Genomic DNA, 22,312 nt, shown 5'->3' with positions numbered 1-22,312 from the left:
ATAATAATTAAAAAGTCGGGTATATGTTCACTGTTGCTCGGCCTCGCTGTTTTGATCACAGCTGTTTTAATGAACCCTGGACGTTGACCTGTGACAATACAGTTATATTATGTAATGCCATGAATTGTCTTCCTATTCATCGGTTTCAGAGTGATGAGAATCTATCGCTGTTGCCATAACAACTAGTTTACAACTAGCAAAACTAAATATTATGGTTTGAATGGGCAAAAGTCCTCAAATATCACATAAAAACAGGAAGCTACAATTTTGTCCATTTAAATTGTGTTGTATTTAATTTTAAATTGTTAATTGCTTTGACAATAGTGCACTTGAAATAGAAATCATCAGGAACATTGTTTTATCTCAAAATATTGTACATTTTAAACACATCTGTGTGCTTGATTAAACAACATTAATTGATTGGATATATTTGTGAAGTTCATTCATTCTTAATATGAAAGAACATACGATTAAAGTGGCTATTAATTATGTTATATTTTCCCCCATGACTATCAAAGGAAAGAGGTGAAATTATGCTTCTACGACAATTTTGGTGAGGGAGAAACTGGTTGCTTATTAAACAAATGACTTGTAAACAAAGAGTTATACTCCTTTCAGTTGTTTCGATGTATATGACATCCATATATGCAAACAACGTATCAGGTATAAATAATTCACCATGGTAACCTGATCAGCACTTCTAACAGCCAACAAAATCTACTCAAGAATTTATGCAAACTAATAGGGAGCTGGATTTTTAATTATAATTTTCTTTTAAATACTTTTTCTTTTCTTTTTTTGTTGTTGCATTATTTGGCCTCAATTCTTCACAGAGTAGGAACATCAGGTTTTTCCTACTCTGCACCTTGGTCTTGGAATATTAAGATAAGATAAGATGCCTTTATTTGTCCACACAATGGGGACATTTCGGTGTGACAAAATGATCTTTAATTGGAAGCTGTCATGTCACTTGACACAAGTCTAATGCGCACAGTAATATGAACATAAATCTTAGTAGTAGAATAAGCTTGTTGAAATCAGTGTTTGAAATTCAGGGACATATGTAAACAATAAAGATTGTATTTTTTCTGGACGTGTTTTTACATTATTTACTTTTAGAATTCATCCACGCTTAGTTACAATCAAAATATGGCCGCAGCAATTGCCACGACAGCAGGATCTATGGATGTAGGTCTCATTCTCACGGGTGTAGGCCAATAGATCCATGGGTGTAGGCTTTATTACATCCGGTGTACAGACCAATCCGGCGCGGTCTCGAGCTTGCGAAAGAAACCACCTGCGCATGCTCAGATGTGCGCCATTTCAACAGGCTCCACGTCCTGAGCACGAGCGCCGACAGCCAATCAGCAGCTTCCACACTGTTTGGCAACAACACACCGCCTCCCTAAAGCCCCCGTGTGTCTGTCAGACCGCTCCCACGATTCCATCAAGTTTCTCAACAAAAAAAGGCCGCAGTTTCGCCTCGATCATTTAGCATTTTTTACGATTTGTGCTGACGGAAATAACAACAGAGCAGATCAGCACCGCGCGAGACCAACCAAAACATGGAGGCGCGAGGTTCTCCGACGAAGACCATTTCGATCGTCGTCAAAACGCCAAACCAGCACCAAGAAGACCAAACCATTAACGGGGTCAATGCCAACTGGACCGTAAAGGACTTGAAACTACACCTGTCTGCTGTCTACGCCACGAACCCGGTAAGTTATGGTGACAATGTTACGTCTCTGTTACCGACATGATGGAAGAGGAAGGCGCCATATCTTGCTTTCTGTTCTGGTATGCTACAACAGAAAACCTCAAGGACACGGCTAATGCTGTCGCTTTTTACAAACACGCCATCATGGTTTCACACGACTTCAAAGTGCTTTGTAGAACATGACGATCTAAAGTCTCACAGCGATCACGGAGGACAGTGTAATGTCAGGGGCGCTCCGTGCAGGAGTCTCTGTGGGACGAGGGAAGGGGTGGTCGCCCTGTCTAAAGTCTAAAGAATACAGTCTAAAGTCTAAACAGTCTAAAGTCTAAACAGTCTAAAGTCTAAACAGTCTAAAGAATACGGTCTAAAGAATACGGTCTAAAGAATAATGTATAAAGAATAGAGGCAACAACAATCTTTCTCTCTCTCCTCGCTATTTCTTCCTCTTTCCCTCTTTCCCCTCCTAAAGAATACAGTCTAAAGAATACAGTCTAAAGAATACAGTCTAAAGAATACAGTCTAAAGAATACAGTTTTAAAGAATACAGTCTAAAGAATACAGTCTAAAATCTGAAGAATACAGTTTAAAGAATACAGTTTAAAGAATACAGTCTAAAGAATACAGTCTAAAGAATACAGTCTAAAGAATACAGTCTAAAGAATACAGTCTAAAGAATACAGTCTAAAGAATACAGTTTTAAAGAATACAGTTTTAAAGAATACAGTTTTAAAGAATACAGTCTAAAGAATACAGTCTAAAGAATACAGTCTAAAGAATACAGTTTTAAAGAATACAGTCTAAAGAATACAGTCTAAAATCTGAAGAATACAGTTTAAAGAATACAGTTTAAAGAATACAGTCTAAAGAATACAGTCTAAAGAATACAGTCTAAAGAATACAGTCTAAAGAATACAGTCTAAAGAATACAGTCTAAAGAATACAGTCTAAAGAATACAGTTTTAAAGAATACAGTCTAAAGAATACAGTCTAAAATCTGAAGAATACAGTTTAAAGAATACAGTTTAAAGAATACAGTCTAAAGAATACAGTTTTAAAGAATACAGTCTAAAGAATACAGTCTAAAATCTGAAGAATACAGTTTAAAGAATACAGTTTAAAGAATACAGTCTAAAGAATACAGTCTAAAGAATACAGTCTAAAGAATACAGTCTAAAGAATACAGTTTTAAAGAATACAGTCTAAAGAATACAGTTTTAAAGAATACAGTCTAAAGAATACAGTCTAAAGAATACAGTCTAAAGAATACAGTTTTAAAGAATACAGTCTAAAGAATACAGTCTAAAATCTGAAGAATACAGTTTAAAGAATACAGTTTAAAGAATACAGTTTAAAGAATACAGTTTAAAGAATACAGTTTAAAGAATACAGTTTAAAGAATACAGTCTAAAGAATACAGTCTAAACTTTAGACTATATTCTTTAGACTGTATTTTTTAGACTATTCTTTAGACTATAATAAGAATATAGTCTTAAGAATAGTCTAAAAAAATACAGTCTAAAGAATATAGTCTTAAGAATACAGTCTAAAGAATAAAGGCAACAACAATCTCTTTTTTTACAGTATAGCGTAAAAAACATACTTTGAAGACGTACAACTACAGTAGGAGGTGGTAAATGCACCTTTTCTCAGTAAAAGAAACACAACTATCATTTTAAAACACAAAACCTCTGAGTCTACGCACTTCTTGTTTGTTAATAGCTGTAAAACATTGTTCATTTTTGCTGTGAGAGGAAAAGGATCAACATTTGTGGTATGCTGAAAGTGACATTTGTGTGTTTTTCTTCAGGCTGTGAATGAACAGAGACTTATCTACTCTGGAAAACTGCTCCCTGACCATCTCCACATTAGAGACCTCTCCAGACAGGTACTGCACCCTCCCACTGAAAAAGCCTGTCGCTGTAAATGTGGATGTGGCCTTGTTTTTGTTTGTCAGATAAAATGGGCTCCAATGGTTTCTTATCTAAACACATCCAGTCTAATGTTTCATCTGTTTTGTTTGTGCTGTGTTTTCCTGTTCAAGGCTCAAGTTGCTGAACACACATTGCTAGCGAAATAAAAGGCCTTAACCATCTTCAAATAATAGCCTTTTTGTGTACACATGAGACATATTAACTAGTACTAAGATTATTTTTTAATCTAGAGCACACGAGAAACAATATAAATAAATCTGTCAGGAAATTACACGTTTTGCCATTTGATCCACCTATTAAAAGTACAGCCTGAAACGCTGACATTGAAAACTTTTTGAAACCTTGCATTTTCTATCTTCTCTTTCCAGACTGATTCCACATTAACGTTGCACCTGGTTTGTGCAGTGAAGAACCCTCCACAACAGACAATGGCTCCAAAGGTGGGATATGTTTTTATAGTCCACATACAAACCAGTGAATAAGTCTAACAATAATTATAACTCACCCGAATCAGAAAAGGTTTATTGCCATTGTCAATGAACAGAATTCACAAACATAGGAACTTGCTTTGGTGATTCGGAGCAACATAAAACGGTGAACAATGATAAAACAACCTTTTATAAGTAAAAAAGTAAAACACCTATGACATCTCACAGATACAAACATATGTTATTTTACAGTACCCGTATTTTCCACACTATAAGGCGCATTTAAAAACCACAGTACGCATTATAATCCATTGTGCCTTATACATGGATTAATTCTGGTTGTGCTTACTGACCTCGAAGCGATGTGTGTGGTACACGTTTTGTTTCGCCTTATAGTCCGGTGCGCTTTATATATGAAAAATGATCAAAAATAGACCATGCATTGACGGTGCGCCTTATAATCCAGTGTAATCCCTATAGTGGGGAAAATACGGTAATGTATTGGATCAAGGATTGCTGTGTTGGAACAGAATGTACAGTCGACTGAACAACAGCTGCATAGTTTCACATCTTGACTCATTATCAGCCAACCATGGACAACAGCATTTTCACTTCAGTTTTTAGCTTTAGTGTTTCGATCTAATAAGGACACATTTTGATTTTTGAAGGGGAAAAATGCAAATCATCGCTTGCACTATTTATACTGTCCATAACGGACTTCTTTAACATGTGTTGTTTCAAAACCCTATGTATTTCAGAATAAAGAGTCAGAGACGTCACATTCCTCCCCCTCCAGCAGTGCGTCGACTTCCGCTGACCAGAGTGAGGCTGCTCCAGAGCTGAGACAGAGAAGAGCGTCTGTCGCTCCCATCAGAACGACCACGTGGCCCACTGCCCAAATGTAAGAAGTAAATGTATTAACTGTGTTTGCATCAGGCAGTGGCTTTGAACACATTTCTGTTCAGAGAGCAGGGCGGTCCAAAGCATTCAGACACTAATCGACATTAAAACTAATATTGAAACAAGGTATTCATTTGAACAATTATCGATACAAAAAAAAAATCACATAAACAAGACAACATTTGACTTATTTCCTGAGCAGTTTTAGAATGATCTTGATCTTTATCAGAACTAGCTTAATACCACATGGAAGAAGAAGAAGGTACTATTACTTTGTGTAGAAATGTACACTCGTTAATACAGCATTTTTTGTTATAATTGAGGTATCTAAATTGATATTGAGCCTTTTTGTTGGTTTTTTACACATTGGAAACCTTGCTTTTCTTGATTGTATTTGAAACGACTGGGAACATTTAGTTCCTTTTAGTTTGTTTACATTTTGTTTATGTTTGTCCTTAGATACGAGCCTCCTGCAGTGACACAGCCGTCCTTCCCCACATACTCTTTGTACAGCCCGCAGCAGCTTCTGTGGTTGCAGCACGTGTATGCACGACAGTATTATATGCAATAGTAAGTTCATTATGGTTTAGTATTGTTCTTGTTTGACCCTGCTGTAACTGTTTATGTCTTCTTCACTTTTAACCCCAACAGCCATGCGGCGTTGGCAGCAGCAAACGTGGGACCCCTGCACCAGACCACCACGACCATCGCTCAGTATCCCCCTGTCCCCGCACCCCAAGTACCTGTCCCTGCACCTCTGGCCAACCAAAACCCAATCGACCTACCAGCCAATCAGAACCCAGCTCCGGACGCGGCCTTCATCGACCCCGGCGTGGCCAATCAGAACATGCGTATGAATGCGCAGGGCGGGCCCGTGATGGAAGACGAGGAGGAGGTGGAACGAGATTGGTTGGACTCGTTCTACTCCGCCGCCAGATTAGGAGTTCTGCTCATGATCATTTACTTCAACTCCAACCTAAGTCGCTTCCTGCTGGTGATGGGCATGTTGTTCTTCATGTACATGTAAGTCCACACGCACGCAACTTAATCACGCTAATAATGGTTTGGCTTGTCGACTAATCAAAAAAGGAATGGCTGAAATACTCGTTAGTTGCAGCTCTACTTCACAGCCTCATCTCCTAAACCGATTTTATCCACGGTCCACAGCATAAAGGTTTAAACTTTAGCTCCCTGATACGAAACATATGCAGAAGTGATAGTCTTCTTCTGTCACTTGGAGCTGTCCAGTGTTGTGTTGTGCTACATGAGTAGAGGTGTCCAGATGATTAGGTTGATCGATAATCGTAATTATTCAGGTCACAATATAATCGTAAGAATCAAATAATGATAATCGTGGCCATTTTAGAGGTATTTTTTGTTCAATATACAGCCCCAAAATACACCGACTTCCAAAAGAACTTTATTTTTTTGTGGCTGTTTTTATCACAACTTGATTTTGTCTTTTAGAAAGTGCCGGTCACAAACTTGAGGAACAGTAACATGTCAGAACACGGGAATAAAAGAAGATGAAAGATTTCACTTTTTAATCACAGTCTCAATGATCGCGAGTAATCGTTAAATCGTGATGTTTTTTCTCCCAATAATCGTAACAGTAAAATGTTATATTGTGAGTTTGGAGAGGACACACATAACGTTATAAACCTGTTGAACAAGTGCGTCTTTCACAGCAAACAAAAGGAATGGTGAGCTGACACCTGAGTCTGTGTGTCAGGATCTTAGACCAGGAACAAACGCATGCAAACAAGTGAACTCGGCCCATAAAGACACGGCTGTAAAGGAAGCACTGTAATGTTCTCGCAAATGACAACTCGATTATTGTTGTAATAATAATAATAATAATAATAATAATAATAATAATAATAATAATAATAATAATAATAATAATAATAATAATGTAATAACTGTTACATGCTGTGATTTTAGCACAATTCATGTAGACTTTGTATGTGAGATTCAGTGTTTATCGCCAAGGCCTACAGCGTCCATCGTCCAGGGTCAACTCTAAACCAATGTGTCATGTAGTGTAAAACTATTCTGCTCAAATTGGTCGACTGTGACTAAATGACAGGGCTTCTTTTCTTCAGCTCGTGTAGTTAATATGTTACTACCAAGTCTCCAGAATCACCTATGCCGTGTCTTTGTAGCTGTGATGCAAATTCAGTGCAAACTTTTTCGCACGCAATGCCAGCAGAATTCAAAACAGACAGATTTTACTCGGCTTCTAACAAAGTAGGAGGTGAAATCATCTTCTAAACGATGACGGCAAAGATATTTCCTTCATGCTTGAGTAGCTTCTGTTTGCTATCAACTGCGTGCATGTCAGAGCATGTTACTTCCTGGAATATTTTCTGGACAACTAGTAAAAGCTTACAGGATGAGAAGTGAAACGTGACTCTTAAGTCCATATTTCTGTTACGCAACACCTGACCCTGGGAACACACATTCCACTGACATGTGCCGCTCTCAGGCAAAGAAGGAAAACCACTGTACTCGCAGCTCGAATGTGCCTTTACAACACTGGATATTTGCATTTAAACGTGTTTTTCGTTTCCCCATAGGCACACTGCGGGATGGTTTCCTTTCAGAAGGCGGGCAGTACAAGTCCAACCCCCCAACCCTCCACAAGCCCCAGAGAACCAGAACCCACAACCTGTAAGGACACACTTCATCTCTGCTTTCTTTTGTGTACTAAACAAAATGACACAGAACAAGACACTAAGAGAGAACAAAATAAATGAAGGCAACAAAAGACATCCAATTAAATTGCATCGTCCAACATAAACGTCCCATTTGGTTCAACGGTTTTTCCAAATTAAGTCCAGTGTCGTAGGTTTAATTTGTGTCAACCGTTTTTCTTTTTTGTCATTGCCTTTTCCAAAGAAATCCATTTATTGTGCTCATGGAAGTGATTTTGAGGCCCTAATAGATAGTTCTGAAGTCCAGTCGGATGCCAATTTCGAAGACAATCTGCAGTGCTCAGTTGATCTCTGCTTTCATTAGATTAATGATCCTATATTTTTGTTGCAGTGTTTTGTGAAAATGTATTTGTAAGTGTGCTTAAATGAACGTTCTTGCCCAGGCTGCTGCTGATGAGGAGGACAGACCCGCTGAAGATGGTCCTGAAGACGGCGCCGAACCTGGACCAATGACAGCCGTGCTCGTGCCCCCTCACAGAGTGTCTGCCGTGTGGACCGCCTGGGTCTTCTTCAAAACCTTCTTCTCCTCTCTCATCCCTGAAGGGCCGCAGGGCGTGGCCAACTGAGGACCTTTTCTTACTCTCTCGGAGCAAATCGTGCGGAAATGTCAAAGGACTTTGTTTCTGGATCCTAATGCACAATACGTGAACTGGACTGTGTAAACTCAACAGTAGGTGGCAGCAGTGAATATATTTGTATGTTTGACTCTGCATGTTACAGCCCCTTAAAGCTAAAGTGCTTGTATATATTTACTAAAACTTTAGTGCTTAACGGTTATTGAACTATTGATTTTAAAGTTCACATACAACACTGCATTATTGAGATGTTTCTTTGGAGAAAGAAAGCCTAAAATCATGACCAAATGCAAAAACTGTTCTTCTGTTGTAAAATATGGATTTCATATTCTTACACTTTGTAAATATGTTCTATATGTAAACAAAGCACTTTATAACACGTGAACTGTTTAATTTTTAAAGTGGACTATAACAAGTCAAATTCCAAAAATGTGGCATATCACGTTTGATTAGTAGTTTTCTAGGTTTCATAGGACATTTGTTTAGTTTGACTTTTGTTAAAAGTGAAATGTGGGAAATCACATTGATCCAGTGACTGTATCTTATCTTTTATGCTACTTTTTTAGTTTATGGGTGAGTGACTGTTGTACAAAGTGATGCAATAAGACACAATAAATATTTTTATTTGTAATGTTTCTTTACTTAAATACTATATCACATCCCATATATTTGTTTTGTTTTCTGTAACTCCCGGACTCTTCTTTTATGGGTTATAGGCACGTCATTCCTTCCAGGTTTGAAGGATTGTATGAGGATCTTTCCTCATTCAAAATATATATTTTAATTTAATTGCACTATTCCTGTAACTACATTAGAATGTTGCCATGTTAAATCCTTCAAGTCATGAAGGAAGCTTATGTCTGAAACCCAAGGAAAGCCTACTATTCTAAAGTCATTATACTAACATCAGATCAGAAGGAAAATGCTCAATATTCAGTACCAATTTAGACGGCAAAATGATAGAATGTAATTTTCAACAAAATAATATTATATTCTACAAGACCATATGAAAACTTAACTGGAACGTGCAGAATTTAACCTTTTTATGTGATTTTGCTTTCTCTAGTAAAACTTAATGAAATTGGTATTAGTATCTGGATATTTAATTTTCTTTTGTTGACCCGGTTCATCATTCAAATCTCTAATTATTAGACCTATCCACATAAAACAAAAATTGGCAAAAATTTCAACATCTTCTCTGGCAATTTAAGTAAATATAGTTGTAACAAAACAAAATAGACCTTTGAAACCAAAATTCTGGAGTCACCTGAAGTTATTTTGCCTTAGTATTTGCTTTTGTCAGTGAAAGTTGCACTTTGTCCCGTTTACTTTGGGGAATCCTGTGTTCCTCAGATCTCTGCTCACTATTGGCTGAAGGCTCTCAGAACTGGACAGTTAAAGGGACAGCCAGAAGGAGCCCGGCACACACACATGTAAGTCCAAGTGAACAATGATTTGGTGGTGGCCTTTTCTTCTCCTGGTGGTGTGTCCTTATGGGATGTCCCAGGAATGTATGCAGGAGCCGGCCCAAGCCTACAGATTCACAGGGGCCACCTGCCGCATCACCTACCCTGCTGCTGTGGTCTGTAAGTATCTTATGTTTCGAGAGGAAGGCTGCTATGTTTTGTGTGATTGACAAACTGTACTAACTGTAATCGTGCCAGCAAGATGCATTTTTATTGAGAATCCATCTTGTTAGGTTCGTTTGCAGCCTGCAAAGTGGTTTAACGAGCCAATCACATTTAGAGCCCTCGGGGAAGCTTAGAGCTGCCAATAAAATCAGCCAGTATTACTTTTTTAAAGATATTGTTTATTATTGTTGTAAAAAAAAAAAAAAAAAAGCTTTAACATGATACTTACCATGATCATGTTTTTCATGATAGTTAAATATGTATATTCAAATAAATATATATATATATATATATATATATATATATATATATATATATATATATAAGTACATATAAACAAATAAAATAAAAAAATGAAAACTTAAAAAAAGAAATTACATAATACTACCACTGTTATTATTTTATTAGTTATTTATTAGAGCATTAATAAACGATATCATATGTGAACTGGACTGTGTAGATCATATGACATCCGTCCAATGGGCCATGGGTCATATGATTTAGCACATAATTTCCTGCCAGTATCGTTTTAACATGAAAAAGTAAAAAAGGGGGGGAAATATTATCATTAATAATAATAATAATAATAATAAATCATAATGGCCAATTTCTTCCAAGCACCATTGGCAGCTCTACGCTTCCGTCAAACCATTTAATACAATGGAGCTTCGACCAATGAGTAACATCCTGTGCTTTGTTACAGTAAATGAGAAGACCACTAAAGTCATAGAAGCTGCATTTCAACACACCAAGTACCCGGCTATAAAGGGAGAGAAGACCCTGCTGTTCTGGAGCAAACTTGTCTACAGCCTGGACAAGTGAGGACACACTTGTGAAGACACATTGTCATAAATAACAGAATAACTGAACAGAAGCCTGTTTGGGGCTCTTTGTGTTTTAAGTTTAGAGATTTACAATCTGACCATCGGCCAGAGTGCTTTCGAGCTGCGCCCAGGCGAGGGCATCTCTTTGAACATCAGTAACGTGTCTGTGGTGTTCAGAGGCAACATACATTATGCGTGTGACGGCTGTTTGTAAGTCAGTTTCTGGTGTCAAATATGACACTATATCACCATTTACTATGTGAATGTTTTTATCTAGAGTCAATTTTGGACAATCGGTGGATTTTGAAATTGAGTCTCAGATTGACCTCGGGATTAACCCTAAACTGTGTGAGTACCCCATTTTGGGTTTGAGGTTTTCTCTAGTCATATGCAGTTTTGTACTATATTTTAAATGCACTTAAAACACAACAACGTTCTAGACTGTGGTAAGGGTAAAGTGGCAGCTGACACGACTGACTGTCACCTGAAATTCCATAAACTGAACCTGCTGCTGCATGGAGACAGAGAGTAGGTCACAACTACTACTTCTTTACTCCACAAAAATGGTGTTGTTGTAACTTTAAATTCACTTTTTTAATAGACCAAACTGGCTCAAGAAGCTCTTTACCAACTTCCTCACGTTTACAATCAAAGTAGCCGTCAGATCACAGGTGAGTTAAAGAGATTAAAAGTATTTGACACAAAACATAAACAGGCTTATACTAAATACAGTATCTTCATAGACCTGTTGTACTGTATATCTACTGCACTGGTGCTGCCCAGAGCTGCCTCGATTCAATCATTCTCTTTTCAGATTTGTCAGGAGATCAATAAGGTGGCAAACATACTCGCAGACTTCATCCAGGAAACTGCAGGTCAGTGTCTCGCTCGTCCTGCTTTGATCCTGTTTGTGCTGTTCATGATTGAGTTTGGTGTTTGCAGAGAACTTCCTGACGGATGGAGACATCAGCGTGGACGTGGGTGTAACTGGAACTCCAGTCATCACCGCCAACTACATCGAATCGTATCACAAGGTTCAACAGGCACACGTTTGTTTATGAACCCATAGATTTTCTCTTTTAATTCATCACCGTTTGTGTTTCTGTAGGGCTTCACAAAATATAAGAACACCACAACTGTCATTGAAGAGTCTAACTTTAACCCTCGTCAGCTGACAGAGAATAGGATGCTGTACTTCTGGTTGTCAGGTAAGTAGAACAAACACATTTTTACTGATCATTTAAGCTTTATCTTCCTGTTGTCTAAGGATGTGTGTTTTTCCATTTCAGATCAGCTGTTCATTCCAATCCTCAAAGCTTCACACCAAGACGGCCGCTTCCAACTCAACATCTCTGGACCAGAGCTCAGAGTGAGTGCTGCAATCACGCCCAGAAAATACTGGGATTATACAGGAAATAAGTATTCATCTCATTCCAGGAACTTTTCAAGACAAATCCTCCTGATGCCATGCCTGAGTATATTCGGGAGGTAATGTAGCACTGCCACAACAAACTACACAAATAAACTACAACGTCTTGTGGTACAACTGCTTTATCTTTACTATAAATACCATAATTTCTGCTAAACATTGTATGTACATTAAAATGAGTAATTAGGCCCGAGCGCCACAAGCTGGCGAGAGGCCTATTAATCTCGTAAGGCCGTGCGAAGCACGGCTGCGAAAGTGCGCACGTAGTGCGCACGAAATCGAGCGCGAAGCGCTCGCCCACTTCCAAACACTCACTAACGCACTCCTCCACTCATGCACGCCCCGTGCATACTAATTAGTTGTAGGAAAATGGAACATTACCGTTGTAAACGGGCGAAGCCCGTGCAAAAGTTCGCACTAAACGAGCACTTTACATTGGGATGACGACCGCGAAGCGGTCGTCATCCCCATATAAAGCACTCATTTGCGCTAAGTAGCTCACGAATACGTTCCCCATCTCTTGCATGTTCCGTGCATATAAGCATGTAATGCAAAAATTGAACATTATTACTGTATAGAGGGCCAAAAACACAAAGTGGGCAGAGCCCACTCAAAATTATCGAAAGTACCCGTCAGTGACCAGGGACCCACACCATGAGGTAGGAAAGCGCGAGCGCTTTCCGAAAATGTATAGTTTATGATATTTGAAAAATGGGAAACATTGTTTTCGCATCGGAATATTATTCTTTCTTTCTTTCTTTCTTTCTTTCTTCTTCTCGGGACCAACCCCCCTATTTTTCACCCAGTGAACATTGACGAAAAGTCACAAAAATTTGCACACCTCTAAAAATCGTGCCTCTCTACATTCTGGCTATTTCCCTTTTCTAAAATAAAAAAAATTGGCGCGTCAGCGCCACCAAATGTACCAAAAATGCATTGAGAGATGGGAAATGACCCAAAAAAAATCTGATCGTAGAATCATGAAATTTGGCGCAGAGGTAGATGGTGACAAGAGAAGTCAAAAATATTACTACGGCAATGCCGTCCGCCCAACCAAATGTCGGCCATATTGCTTCAAAAATGGCTAAACATGACTTCGGAGTTTTTCCAAACGTCGTACTTTTACGAACTCCTCCCAGGGCGTTGGCCCTAAAAAGCTGAAATTTGGTGAAAATGCTACTGAGGAGTGGGACATCAAAAGTTATCCAAATTACATTGACACCTCTCACGGTCTCTGAGCGGCGAAGCCGCAAACTGTAGCTAGAATTTCAGAAATCTCCCATATTTAAAATTTCTGCCGTTTGCGCAGATAAAGTCCGAATTGCGTCAAATTAGAATCAGTTGTTAAACTCTTTGCCCTAAACCTACTTGAAGTGAAATAAATTCATTTGGCGCCACAGCGCCCCCTACAGATTTTATATGGAGGTTAAATGTTTAGTTTTGCGAAATTATATGAAATTTGACACACAACTCAATTTTAGCATCCCCATCAAAAAAGTCAATGACTCATGTCATAATTGTTATGGCGTTGCCGTAACGATGACCGAAACCTTTCATGTTTACACTTTAGACTTTCACAAACTCCTCCCAGGGCGTCAGCCCTATTAACCTGAAATTTGGTGAGACTCATCTTCAAGACCATCAAAAGTTATCCACATTTTCATTCAAAGAGTCACGGTGTCTGTGCGGCAAAGCCGCACATTTTGCCAAGAATTCAAAATAAAATAGCTTTTTGATGGTAAAACAAAGGGGAGAAGATGTGACAGCGTCACAGATTCAGCAGTAGGCGTAATAAAAGGACAATTGGGGCTCCTCTTGCGGCGTGGCGGCGGCGTGGCGGCGGCGTGGCGAGGGCCGATCATTGCCGCTTGCGGCTATATTTCAAGTTTACTACCGTATCCATTGTTTCTGATTTACTAGTTAAATGTTAATGTAAGGCAAAATAAAGACATAACAGCACAGACATTTTAAAACATTACACATGTAAAAGACATTTAAGAAAAGAAAACAAAATCTACATACATTTTCAAAAATGATTCACTCCCTCTGTCTTTTAAAATCAAACAAAAACTCCTAAAATGAGACAATTTCACACAATCTCATATCCAAATGAAGGGAGTTCCAAGCTGCAGTTTGGAGCTCCCTTCAGCCGCTAAAGCGGCTTCACAGTCTTCACACGAGGGACAGACAAACCAAACATATTACGAGAGCTCTCTGCATCAGGGACACGAGGAGGAAGGCACACAACCACCTCTAACGTTATGTACACACCCGATCCTTCTTAAGAATAATGTCCTCTGTCTGTGTGAGTCCAGTGCATCATGGAGTCCAGTTCTTCCGAACTCAGAGTGTGGAGCTCATCAAATGTGTTTCTGAACACGTCCCGAGACTTTGGGACTACTGCGTGGGCCGACGCCTCGGGGCAGCTCTACTGTGGAGGGTCCACCACCCCCCTCTTATCCTTTGGAACGGTCAGATACTGTTTTCACTCACAAAAAAAAAAACGTTTAAAGCTCGTGTACGACAGACAAAAAGTGTATGTTGATACAGCATGTGTCGACACCTTACCCTTAGGCTTGCTATAAATTGGGGCACAAAGACAGAATTACAGTTGAATGCTCTTTATATTTTGTAAAGGGATATACCGTAATCTCCTCAGTTTACATTGTTGAATCGCCTTGGGCACATTGAATTCTTGTCTTAACTGTTTTTGGTGATAGTTTATGTAACTTTTATCATTCATCCATTATGTTCTAATTTGTTCTATTTTATTCCTCATAGAATGTGGCAATTGAGGTTGGGCCGTCCTACGCTAATAAGAAACTGTCCTTGCATGGTAAAGTCACAGAGTGAGTTCATGGAGCCAAGAATAATGAAACTTTGCACAGATCATTGATATCACAGAAAATGTTTCAAAGGGCTAATAGTAGTTCTTGTTTAGGGTGTCCGTTACTGTACTTCAGCTGGATCATCATATGGCGGTAATGTATTCATTTTTACAATGACATTTGACAGTTTATTCCATGTGGCCTATGTATGTGTGATATTTTAGAGTGAAGAGTTTGAGAAAATACACACATTTCTTGAAAATGCAGTGAAGACATTAGGCGTGCCCACGGTCATTACTGGTAAGATGAACATCTCTGATACCATAGAAAATATGTCTCGGCTAAACGAAGACTATTTCATTTCTGTGATGATACAGTTCTTGAGACAGAGATAACCAGACTACTCGACAAGCAAGGGGTCAATCTGTTTGATATCTACAATCCAGAAGTGATTCCCCAAGATGTAAGTGTAAATTTAATAGACATTTCAACATCCTTCTATGGCTTATGTCACCTGTTATTTTGCCTCTTGTCTTCAGGGCTATGTGGTGATCCAGATGGACTTTGGATTTCCACATCATCTTCTTGTTGAGTTCCTCCGCAAAACACTAGAATAGATAAGCCAAGGACTAGAGAGTGTGCTGTGTGTTCTGTGTGTTATCAGTCTGGTCAGATCTAGGACACATGGTATCTATGACAGTGAGCTGACACTGGCTTTTGTTGTCAAATCTGTATGAAATGTATTAGCCCCAAGTAATTAGCATGAAATACATGCAAATTAATATTTCCAAAATGTCAAAGTGTCTTTTTATTGTGGTCTTTTGTCCTGCTGCTGTTCCTGTGTTTCTGTGCCTAATCTTGCAACAGTGAAATGTCAACATTGTGGTACAAATAAAAGTTCTCTCATCTTATCTACATACATTTTAGGATGTTTAATTGTGGAATTTTATTTACAGGTGGAGGCAACGTTTCGGCAACTATAGGCCTTCTTTCCTGACGAAGGCCTAGTTGCTGAAAGTTGCCTCTCCACCTTGCAAGTGAGACAGTGGATTTGTTTTCAGTACATTAAGCGTTACGCACGCCTTTTTCCTACGCACCTGCTATAGAATCTGATGCGCAGAGCACCGTCTTCATATACTAACTGTTAAATAAAACAAAATCATAGCCTGACCTTTGGATCAGAGTGAACAAATCTTGTATTTACACGTTTCTACTTGTACATGGTGTGTACAGATGTGTTATAGTTGTATCGTTTGAATCCAAATAATAGGCTAAATATAAACCATCTAACAACATGTCTAATGACTGGTCCCTTGTGGCGGTGTGGCCCCTGGATGCCGCCGGGGATAGTTTTTTCGTAGGAAACTTCTGACAGTATGTAGATTTCTCAGCCAATCAGAGGGCGAGCAACTTCTGGGTGGGAGTTGACCTAAAATCTGGTCTCCGCCCCCCAGAGTAGATGTGTGTTCGCGCCCCGGAGGTCGCAGCGCCACAGAACCTGAACTAAAACTATAACGCGTGATTGAACTAAATAGAGAATGACAATGGACATGCTAGAAAGAGTGCGTTTTGTAAGGGCCCATCGGCGCAGCAGATCAGAATGATTAAAATACCTCTTCAAGTGTCTACATAGTCAAGGTGCTCATTCATGGAGATCATATTATTTCATTGAAGGTACCTACCAACACAGACAGCGGTTTGCAACCTTTTCAACCTTTGGCTTTATAGTCTCATAAATTCTCTGGTTAAAAGTCCGTTTTTGATTCACTTTACTCTTTTTGAAGCGAAGGAGAAACTACAAAAAATGAGTTATCTTGACTTTGATTTTAGTGTCCCAAATAATTCCTTAGTGGCTAATTAGTTCAAGAGTGAAAAGTGATATCTGATTTCATCAAATCTATATATTCAATTGAAGAAGAAAAATTACAAAACTTTGTTTGACATTGTCACATACAAACAGAATCATCATCATCGGGTCATCATCATCAGGATTCGAATTTGCTATTGCCAACTTCATATTTTACATGTTGCTTAAGTGATGTGCCAAATATGAACGTTATATACATGTAGATACATGCTCTAAATCTGAGGATATACATTTTCAAAATAACTCATTTTTTTGTAGTTTCTCCTTTGTTATTCTCTATATAGTTCGTTCACGCGTTATTTCAGGTTCTGTGGCGCTGCGACCTCCGGGGCGCGAACACAGATCTACTCTGGGGGGCGGAGACCAGATTTTAGGTCAACTCCCACCCAGAAGTTGCTCGCCCTCTGATTGGCTGAGAAATCTACATACTGTCAGAAGTTTCCTACGAAAATGATATTTGAAGAATACGAATAAGAAGTACATTCAGAACATGCTCTCAGGATGGCCGAGCGGTCTAAGGCGCTGCGTTCAGGTCGCAGTTTCCTCGTGAGTTCGAATCCCACTTCTGACATCTTTTTCGATTGCGTCAAGTTTTATTTTGAAAACTTCTAACCAGTGTGATCAGCGCACAGATGTAACACACTATAGAGGACAGACTTTAACGCATTCGGTGCCGTTGTTTGTGATTGCTGGTGGGCGAACAGCAGAAGTTCCCTTCTCTTTCAATATTATATTATTATATATATTATTGTATTATATGATTTGTTATTTTTACCTTGAGCGTCCCATTGTTGCGGTTTACCTCATGGATCTCTCAAAAACCATGAGTCCTCCTCTATCCATTTTATTGCCACCAGAAGGCGCTCTTGAACAGCCCATATGGACTTCTGCATGATTTTTCTACGGCTAAAAATTAGGATTAACATAACAAAAAACTTGTCTGCACTAACTGCCTTCATAAGCTATTATGAAAAAAAAAAAATAGTAGACTAGTGTGGTGTCAAAGTTACAATATATCATTATCATCCTGAGATTTTTATAAGAGATCTTCTACTGAGAGTGTTTTTCAAACTTCCTATAAGTTATTTGTTCTTTTCTTCTGTATCTACCTCTGTATCTACCTGCGTTGCATCAATGGAATTTCCCCATGTGGGACAATAAAGGATTATCTTATCTTATCAAAGGCCTAAATATGCCCGAGTTTTCTGATATAAGGTAAATTGTATCGGTCTTTGCCACATGTTAAAAAGGAAAGCAAATACAATTAAAAATCAAAAGAACGTTAAGAAAGAAACAAAAAAATAAAGACACACATTTAAAGACCCATTTAGCCTATTTTCTAAAACTGATGTTGCTTTTCCTGCTCCGTGGGTTCTGTCCCTCCCGGGCTGCACTTCCTGTCTGATGCACTCTGTGGGATCCCAGCTCTTATTTATGAAACGCCTGCAGCAGGTGGTCAGATCGATGTAAACAAGCCCAGTCCCGCTCTGGCCAACCCTGCCTTTGTCTGTCCATTAAAATTCCTTTGCTCTGCATTCTTCACTGGTCTGGTGCGGTATTAGTGCACAAGGCATCTCATGGTCATTCATCCCCACGCCTCAGTTAGGCCCGCGTTGGTATTTGCAGTATGTGCAGTGGTCGAAAGGTTTGTGTTAACATTGTTCCTGTCTATTAATAAAAACATCAGGGCAATCTCCCAAATGTGTCATTTTATTCTTTTTGATGATGGAATTGGGTCCAAACGTCAACTTTGTGGAGATCGTCTCTTGGTGTAAACAAATAAGCCTTTTGTCCCTTTGTTCATATTTCTTGAATAACACCTTCAATTTGCATGTGTCCTTGTTTGCCTTGTTTGCCTTTGTGGCAGTGCGCGCCTGACATTTTCTACCGCCAGGGGGCGCCTATAAAAGGGCGCTCCCGCTAGCTCTCGCTTTCTGGCCTTTGACACTGCTGTCACTTCCGGGTTGCGCCGAGGGTTGGGCTCCCGTCGTCCTCAGGTATGATGACTGATAATGAAGTATTTTAATTTAAATTTTAAACCTAATTTGGCTTCTTTAGTGCCGTCGCTCCTAGGCCCTCACCTCTGCAACGTCTCGCTGGTGTAACGCTCCTGCGTGTGTCTGGTGGCCTTTGCCCCACTGTCGCTGTCGGTCACGTTCTCATCCACGTTTGGTCGGTTCCGCTGTCATATGCCCCGACTGTCTGGCGTAAAGCCTGTGGAGGAAAGTGGTACGTGTTGCCGTTCGCTTAGCTCCCACGTAAAAGAGGCCGTTATACTAACGAAACTTTCAATAGGTAATGGGAGATCACGGAAACTGTTGCGTGGAGCGGCGGCACTGAGGACGACCTGTGAATTGTCTTTAGTCTGGTCTTGTCTCTTCTTTGTTTTTTATTTTCCTGTAATGGTACTGTCTGTGGCGGTGCTGCACCTGGCGTGGCAGGCTCCGTGAGTGTGGATGCGAGTTGACCTGAATGTATATTTTAACTGGTTAACTGAAAAGACAAACTGAACCAAGTGTCTGCCAATAACAAACCCGTGTGTCCTTCACTTTTAATTTCGGTCCTGGGCCTATCCCAGGTGGCGTTGTTGGTGTTTTTAAATCTACCCCTTAGTTATATATTAATGTAAAATGCCTGCAACACCCTCGTCATGCCACACCTTGTTTGCCTTGTTTACATCTACCAAATCCCACTGTGGTCGAAGAATCGTTACAATTGCATGTGGGTTAATCCATCTCTGAAGAATGTCCCGAAACTACTTTACAGTCCTTATGATGTTGCTCACCATGAGTTCCCTGCCTTCTACATCTACAGTGAGCACAGCAGTTCTCAAACCACCAAACTGACAAAACCTCTTGAACTTGGAGAATTGTTGTCAACATTGTTTTAGTGTTTATAAAACGTTCAAAGCATATTTTCATTATCAGTCTGGATCAGTTAAACCGGTCTGGCCTAACACTACTGTGAGACATTTTCCTGTAAAATGACGTTAAATTGCTGGCAGCTGAGTAGCCAGTAATTTACTGTTTTACAATAGTGAGAAAAACGGTAATCATAATCTAGTATACGTGAGTTTAGGCCTGATATCTGGTTCTTGTGTGTTCTGTTGCAGTGTGAAGCTGGGGAATCACTTCAAGCTTTCTGGCTTGTATTCAATGTAATCCCATCAAGAGTACACAGTATGCCCATAAATCTGTTTGGCATCTTTACAGAAATGTAAGCAAACTGTTAAAGCAGCTCCAACTTGGAACACTTTATTTGCTGGTGTTTCACTTCAACAAGGCAAACTCTCCTGTATGGTCCTTGTCCATTTGTTTTAGGCCAGAGGCCTTTCCAGATTTATTATCTTCTCTTCCTATTGTGCTATATTACACCTGCTAAAACTCTCTAAATAAGCTTTCAGTGGCAACATTTTGGCTTTGGTCAGACTCCTGCCTCACTCAGCTCACTTTTTAGCATTATGACCTCCATCCTCAACACTGCTAAACAACTAGGCAATAATGTGTGTTCAGCTCATGTACTACCAACCGTTTGTGTAAATGTAAAAACCCTTTGGTGCATGTTGGTATAACACAGTACAACATTACTAGTTTATTACCAGTGGCGTGCAGAAGAAGTGAACAGATGGTCACATTTGGTAAATTAAGCACCCAAAACAAATGCATTTGTTGTGTAAACACTTGTGTGATCCAGATTCACTTAGACCTCACAGTCAATAGCTATTTGAAAACAGGTTTATGCCTTGTTCATTGTGATGCATGACAAATCCTGTATAGAGCCACTGTCTGGCACCAGTCCACTGTGAAGGAATTTGAACTTCTTTGGAAAGGGTCAAAGGTTACACCAAAGAAACCCCTTGCATTTGGGAAATGTTGTTAGTCAGCATCCAGGTTTAGGTGAAGTTGGATCTGATCTGATTTCAGGGAAAGGAAGTATCATGTAATTGGTACTTCTCACCATGAAACTAGTGTCATGGACTTAGGAGTCTAACCACAACTAACTTATTTGTCAAAGTGGTACCATGTGTGATCAGTAGAATAAATATACAGCATGGATGCATAAGCATTTACACTGCTCAGATACATCTTTACTCAGCATGTGTACATTTGTCTAAAGTAATAATAGTAACTTGAATAAATCTAAACTGTTCAATATGATAGGTATGTGTAAATGTTTAACTCTGTCTTTTCTACAATGTAATAAATATAAAACACACCGATGTATATTTCATCCATCTTCTTCCTTATCTGAAGCTGGTTTGGATCCAAGCAGGGACTCCTGGACTTTCCCCACCCCAGACACTTCCTCCAGCTCTTCTGGGGGGATCCCAAGGCATTTCCAGGCCAGCTGAGGGACATAGTCCCTCCAATGTGTCCTGGGTCTTCTTCACGGTGGGAAGCGGCTCTACTCCAAGCACCTCCTGTGTGACTTCTCACCTTATATTTAAGGGAGTGCTCAGCCACACTGCGGAGGAAATTCCTTTTGACCATCTGTTTCTGTGATCCTGTTCTTTTGGTCATTACCTAAAGCTCATGACCATAGCTGAAGGTAGGAACGTAGACTGACTGTCAACTCGGCTCCTTCTTCAGCCTGACACACAGCACTGCAGACGCTGCATCTATTTTATTTCATATAGACAAATGCATCCACGTTAATTTTTTTCATTATCTGCTAGTATCACAAAGACCAAATTATTTTTATTGATGCAAGTGCAATATGTACAGCTCAACCATTATTTTGCTAATTCTTCACAACACGTGAATACATTGGCCCAAATACCCAAAAACATTGCTACTACAGGTGCATCATGAGTATCTGCAGATGACTGCATAGATTATGACTCACATTAAGGAGGTTGTGCTACAAAGAGTATGCTATGAGACAAAGGTGTCTATTCTTTACGTTTGGGTAAAACATTTTGTGGAATATGTTGATTATCAAGATTTGGAGTAAGTTTTAAATTGTGTGAGATCACTGTATGAACGTGTTAAATAATATCGGACATGTCAAGTGATATTTATAACATCAATGAAGAGGCATGGAATGTACAATACCAGAAGAAAAATGCAAATTAAGAAATAATTCAAATGAAGAAGGAAATGTGAAAAGATAAATAACATTTGATGACTTGTATGACTGCTCACATACATAACACTGCAATGTTGCCCCAATAGAAAAAATACTGAGATGTACCATCACGTGTTTCTACCCCAATCATTCCACCACCCCACACACATGAACCGCATTATCATTAGCACACAATACACTATAAAAAATAAACATTTCCAACAGCCCCACATGCAAACAGTGGGTCAATATCTTTAAAGTGCCTCCATGGACATTCAAAGAGTTGTGGGTATTCCCAACAACTGTCATCATTGTGTTAATTGTCATGGCCACGGTCCAGTTACTGACACTGTGGCCCCTCCCAGTGTCCCACCCAGGGCCCACTACCATTCAAAGAG

The 22,312-nt window shown here is 39.4% G+C and overlaps 2 protein-coding genes and 1 long non-coding RNA gene across 3 annotated transcripts; all 3 read left to right on the top strand.

The window, feature by feature from the left end:
• Positions 1-1,391: 1,391 nt before the first annotated feature.
• Positions 1,392-8,897, top strand: herpud1 (homocysteine-inducible, endoplasmic reticulum stress-inducible, ubiquitin-like domain member 1). Its single transcript, XM_072436026.1, has 8 exons — positions 1,392-1,718; positions 3,525-3,602; positions 4,017-4,088; positions 4,835-4,977; positions 5,436-5,546; positions 5,628-5,999; positions 7,556-7,649; positions 8,077-8,897. Exons 1-8 carry the CDS (start codon positions 1,566-1,568, stop codon positions 8,257-8,259), a joined length of 1,206 nt encoding a protein of 401 aa, XP_072292127.1. The 5' UTR covers positions 1,392-1,565; the 3' UTR covers positions 8,260-8,897.
• A 742-nt stretch (positions 8,898-9,639) lies between these two features.
• On the top strand, positions 9,640-15,780 carry cetp (cholesteryl ester transfer protein, plasma). The gene is made up of 16 exons (XM_072434422.1): positions 9,640-9,854; positions 10,603-10,717; positions 10,802-10,933; positions 11,001-11,071; positions 11,164-11,251; positions 11,325-11,394; positions 11,538-11,598; positions 11,666-11,757; positions 11,832-11,931; positions 12,013-12,092; positions 12,161-12,211; positions 14,468-14,623; positions 14,934-15,001; positions 15,207-15,280; positions 15,358-15,443; positions 15,520-15,780. The coding sequence occupies exons 1-16, from the start codon at positions 9,719-9,721 to the stop codon at positions 15,595-15,597; spliced, it is 1,458 nt and encodes a 485-aa protein (XP_072290523.1). The 5' UTR covers positions 9,640-9,718; the 3' UTR covers positions 15,598-15,780.
• Positions 15,781-18,792: 3,012 nt separating this feature from the next.
• Positions 18,793-21,066, top strand: LOC140348593 (uncharacterized). The gene is made up of 3 exons (XR_011924500.1): positions 18,793-18,844; positions 18,906-19,076; positions 19,143-21,066. It is a non-coding gene; the product is annotated as an uncharacterized lncRNA (long non-coding RNA).
• The last annotated feature ends 1,246 nt before the right edge of the window (positions 21,067-22,312 follow it).

Source organism: Eucyclogobius newberryi, unplaced genomic scaffold (assembly GCF_026437365.1).
Source record: "Eucyclogobius newberryi isolate DKJ021-1_F unplaced genomic scaffold, fEucNew1.0.hap1 SCAF_7, whole genome shotgun sequence".
Lineage (NCBI taxonomy): Eukaryota > Metazoa > Chordata > Actinopteri > Gobiiformes > Gobiidae > Eucyclogobius > Eucyclogobius newberryi.
The sequence above is the reverse complement of the archived record's forward strand: the minus strand, read 5'-3'. Positions and strand labels throughout refer to the sequence as shown.

Bases quoted from the DNA above. Each gene is read 5' to 3' on its own strand.
- herpud1 (XM_072436026.1), top strand. From the start codon at position 1,566: ATGGAGGCGCGAGGTTCTCCGACGAAGACCATTTCGATCGTCGTCAAA. The intron at 5,547-5,627 runs GTAAGTTCATTA...TAACCCCAACAG, and splicing joins CGACAGTATTATATGCAATA to CCATGCGGCGTTGGCAGCAG. The intron at 6,000-7,555 runs GTAAGTCCACAC...GTTTCCCCATAG, and splicing joins ATGTTGTTCTTCATGTACAT to GCACACTGCGGGATGGTTTC.
- cetp (XM_072434422.1), top strand. From the start codon at position 9,719: ATGATTTGGTGGTGGCCTTTTCTTCTCCTGGTGGTGTGTCCTTATGGG. The intron at 10,934-11,000 runs GTAAGTCAGTTT...GTTTTTATCTAG, and splicing joins TATGCGTGTGACGGCTGTTT to AGTCAATTTTGGACAATCGG. The intron at 11,252-11,324 runs GTAGGTCACAAC...CTTTTTTAATAG, and splicing joins CTGCTGCATGGAGACAGAGA to ACCAAACTGGCTCAAGAAGC.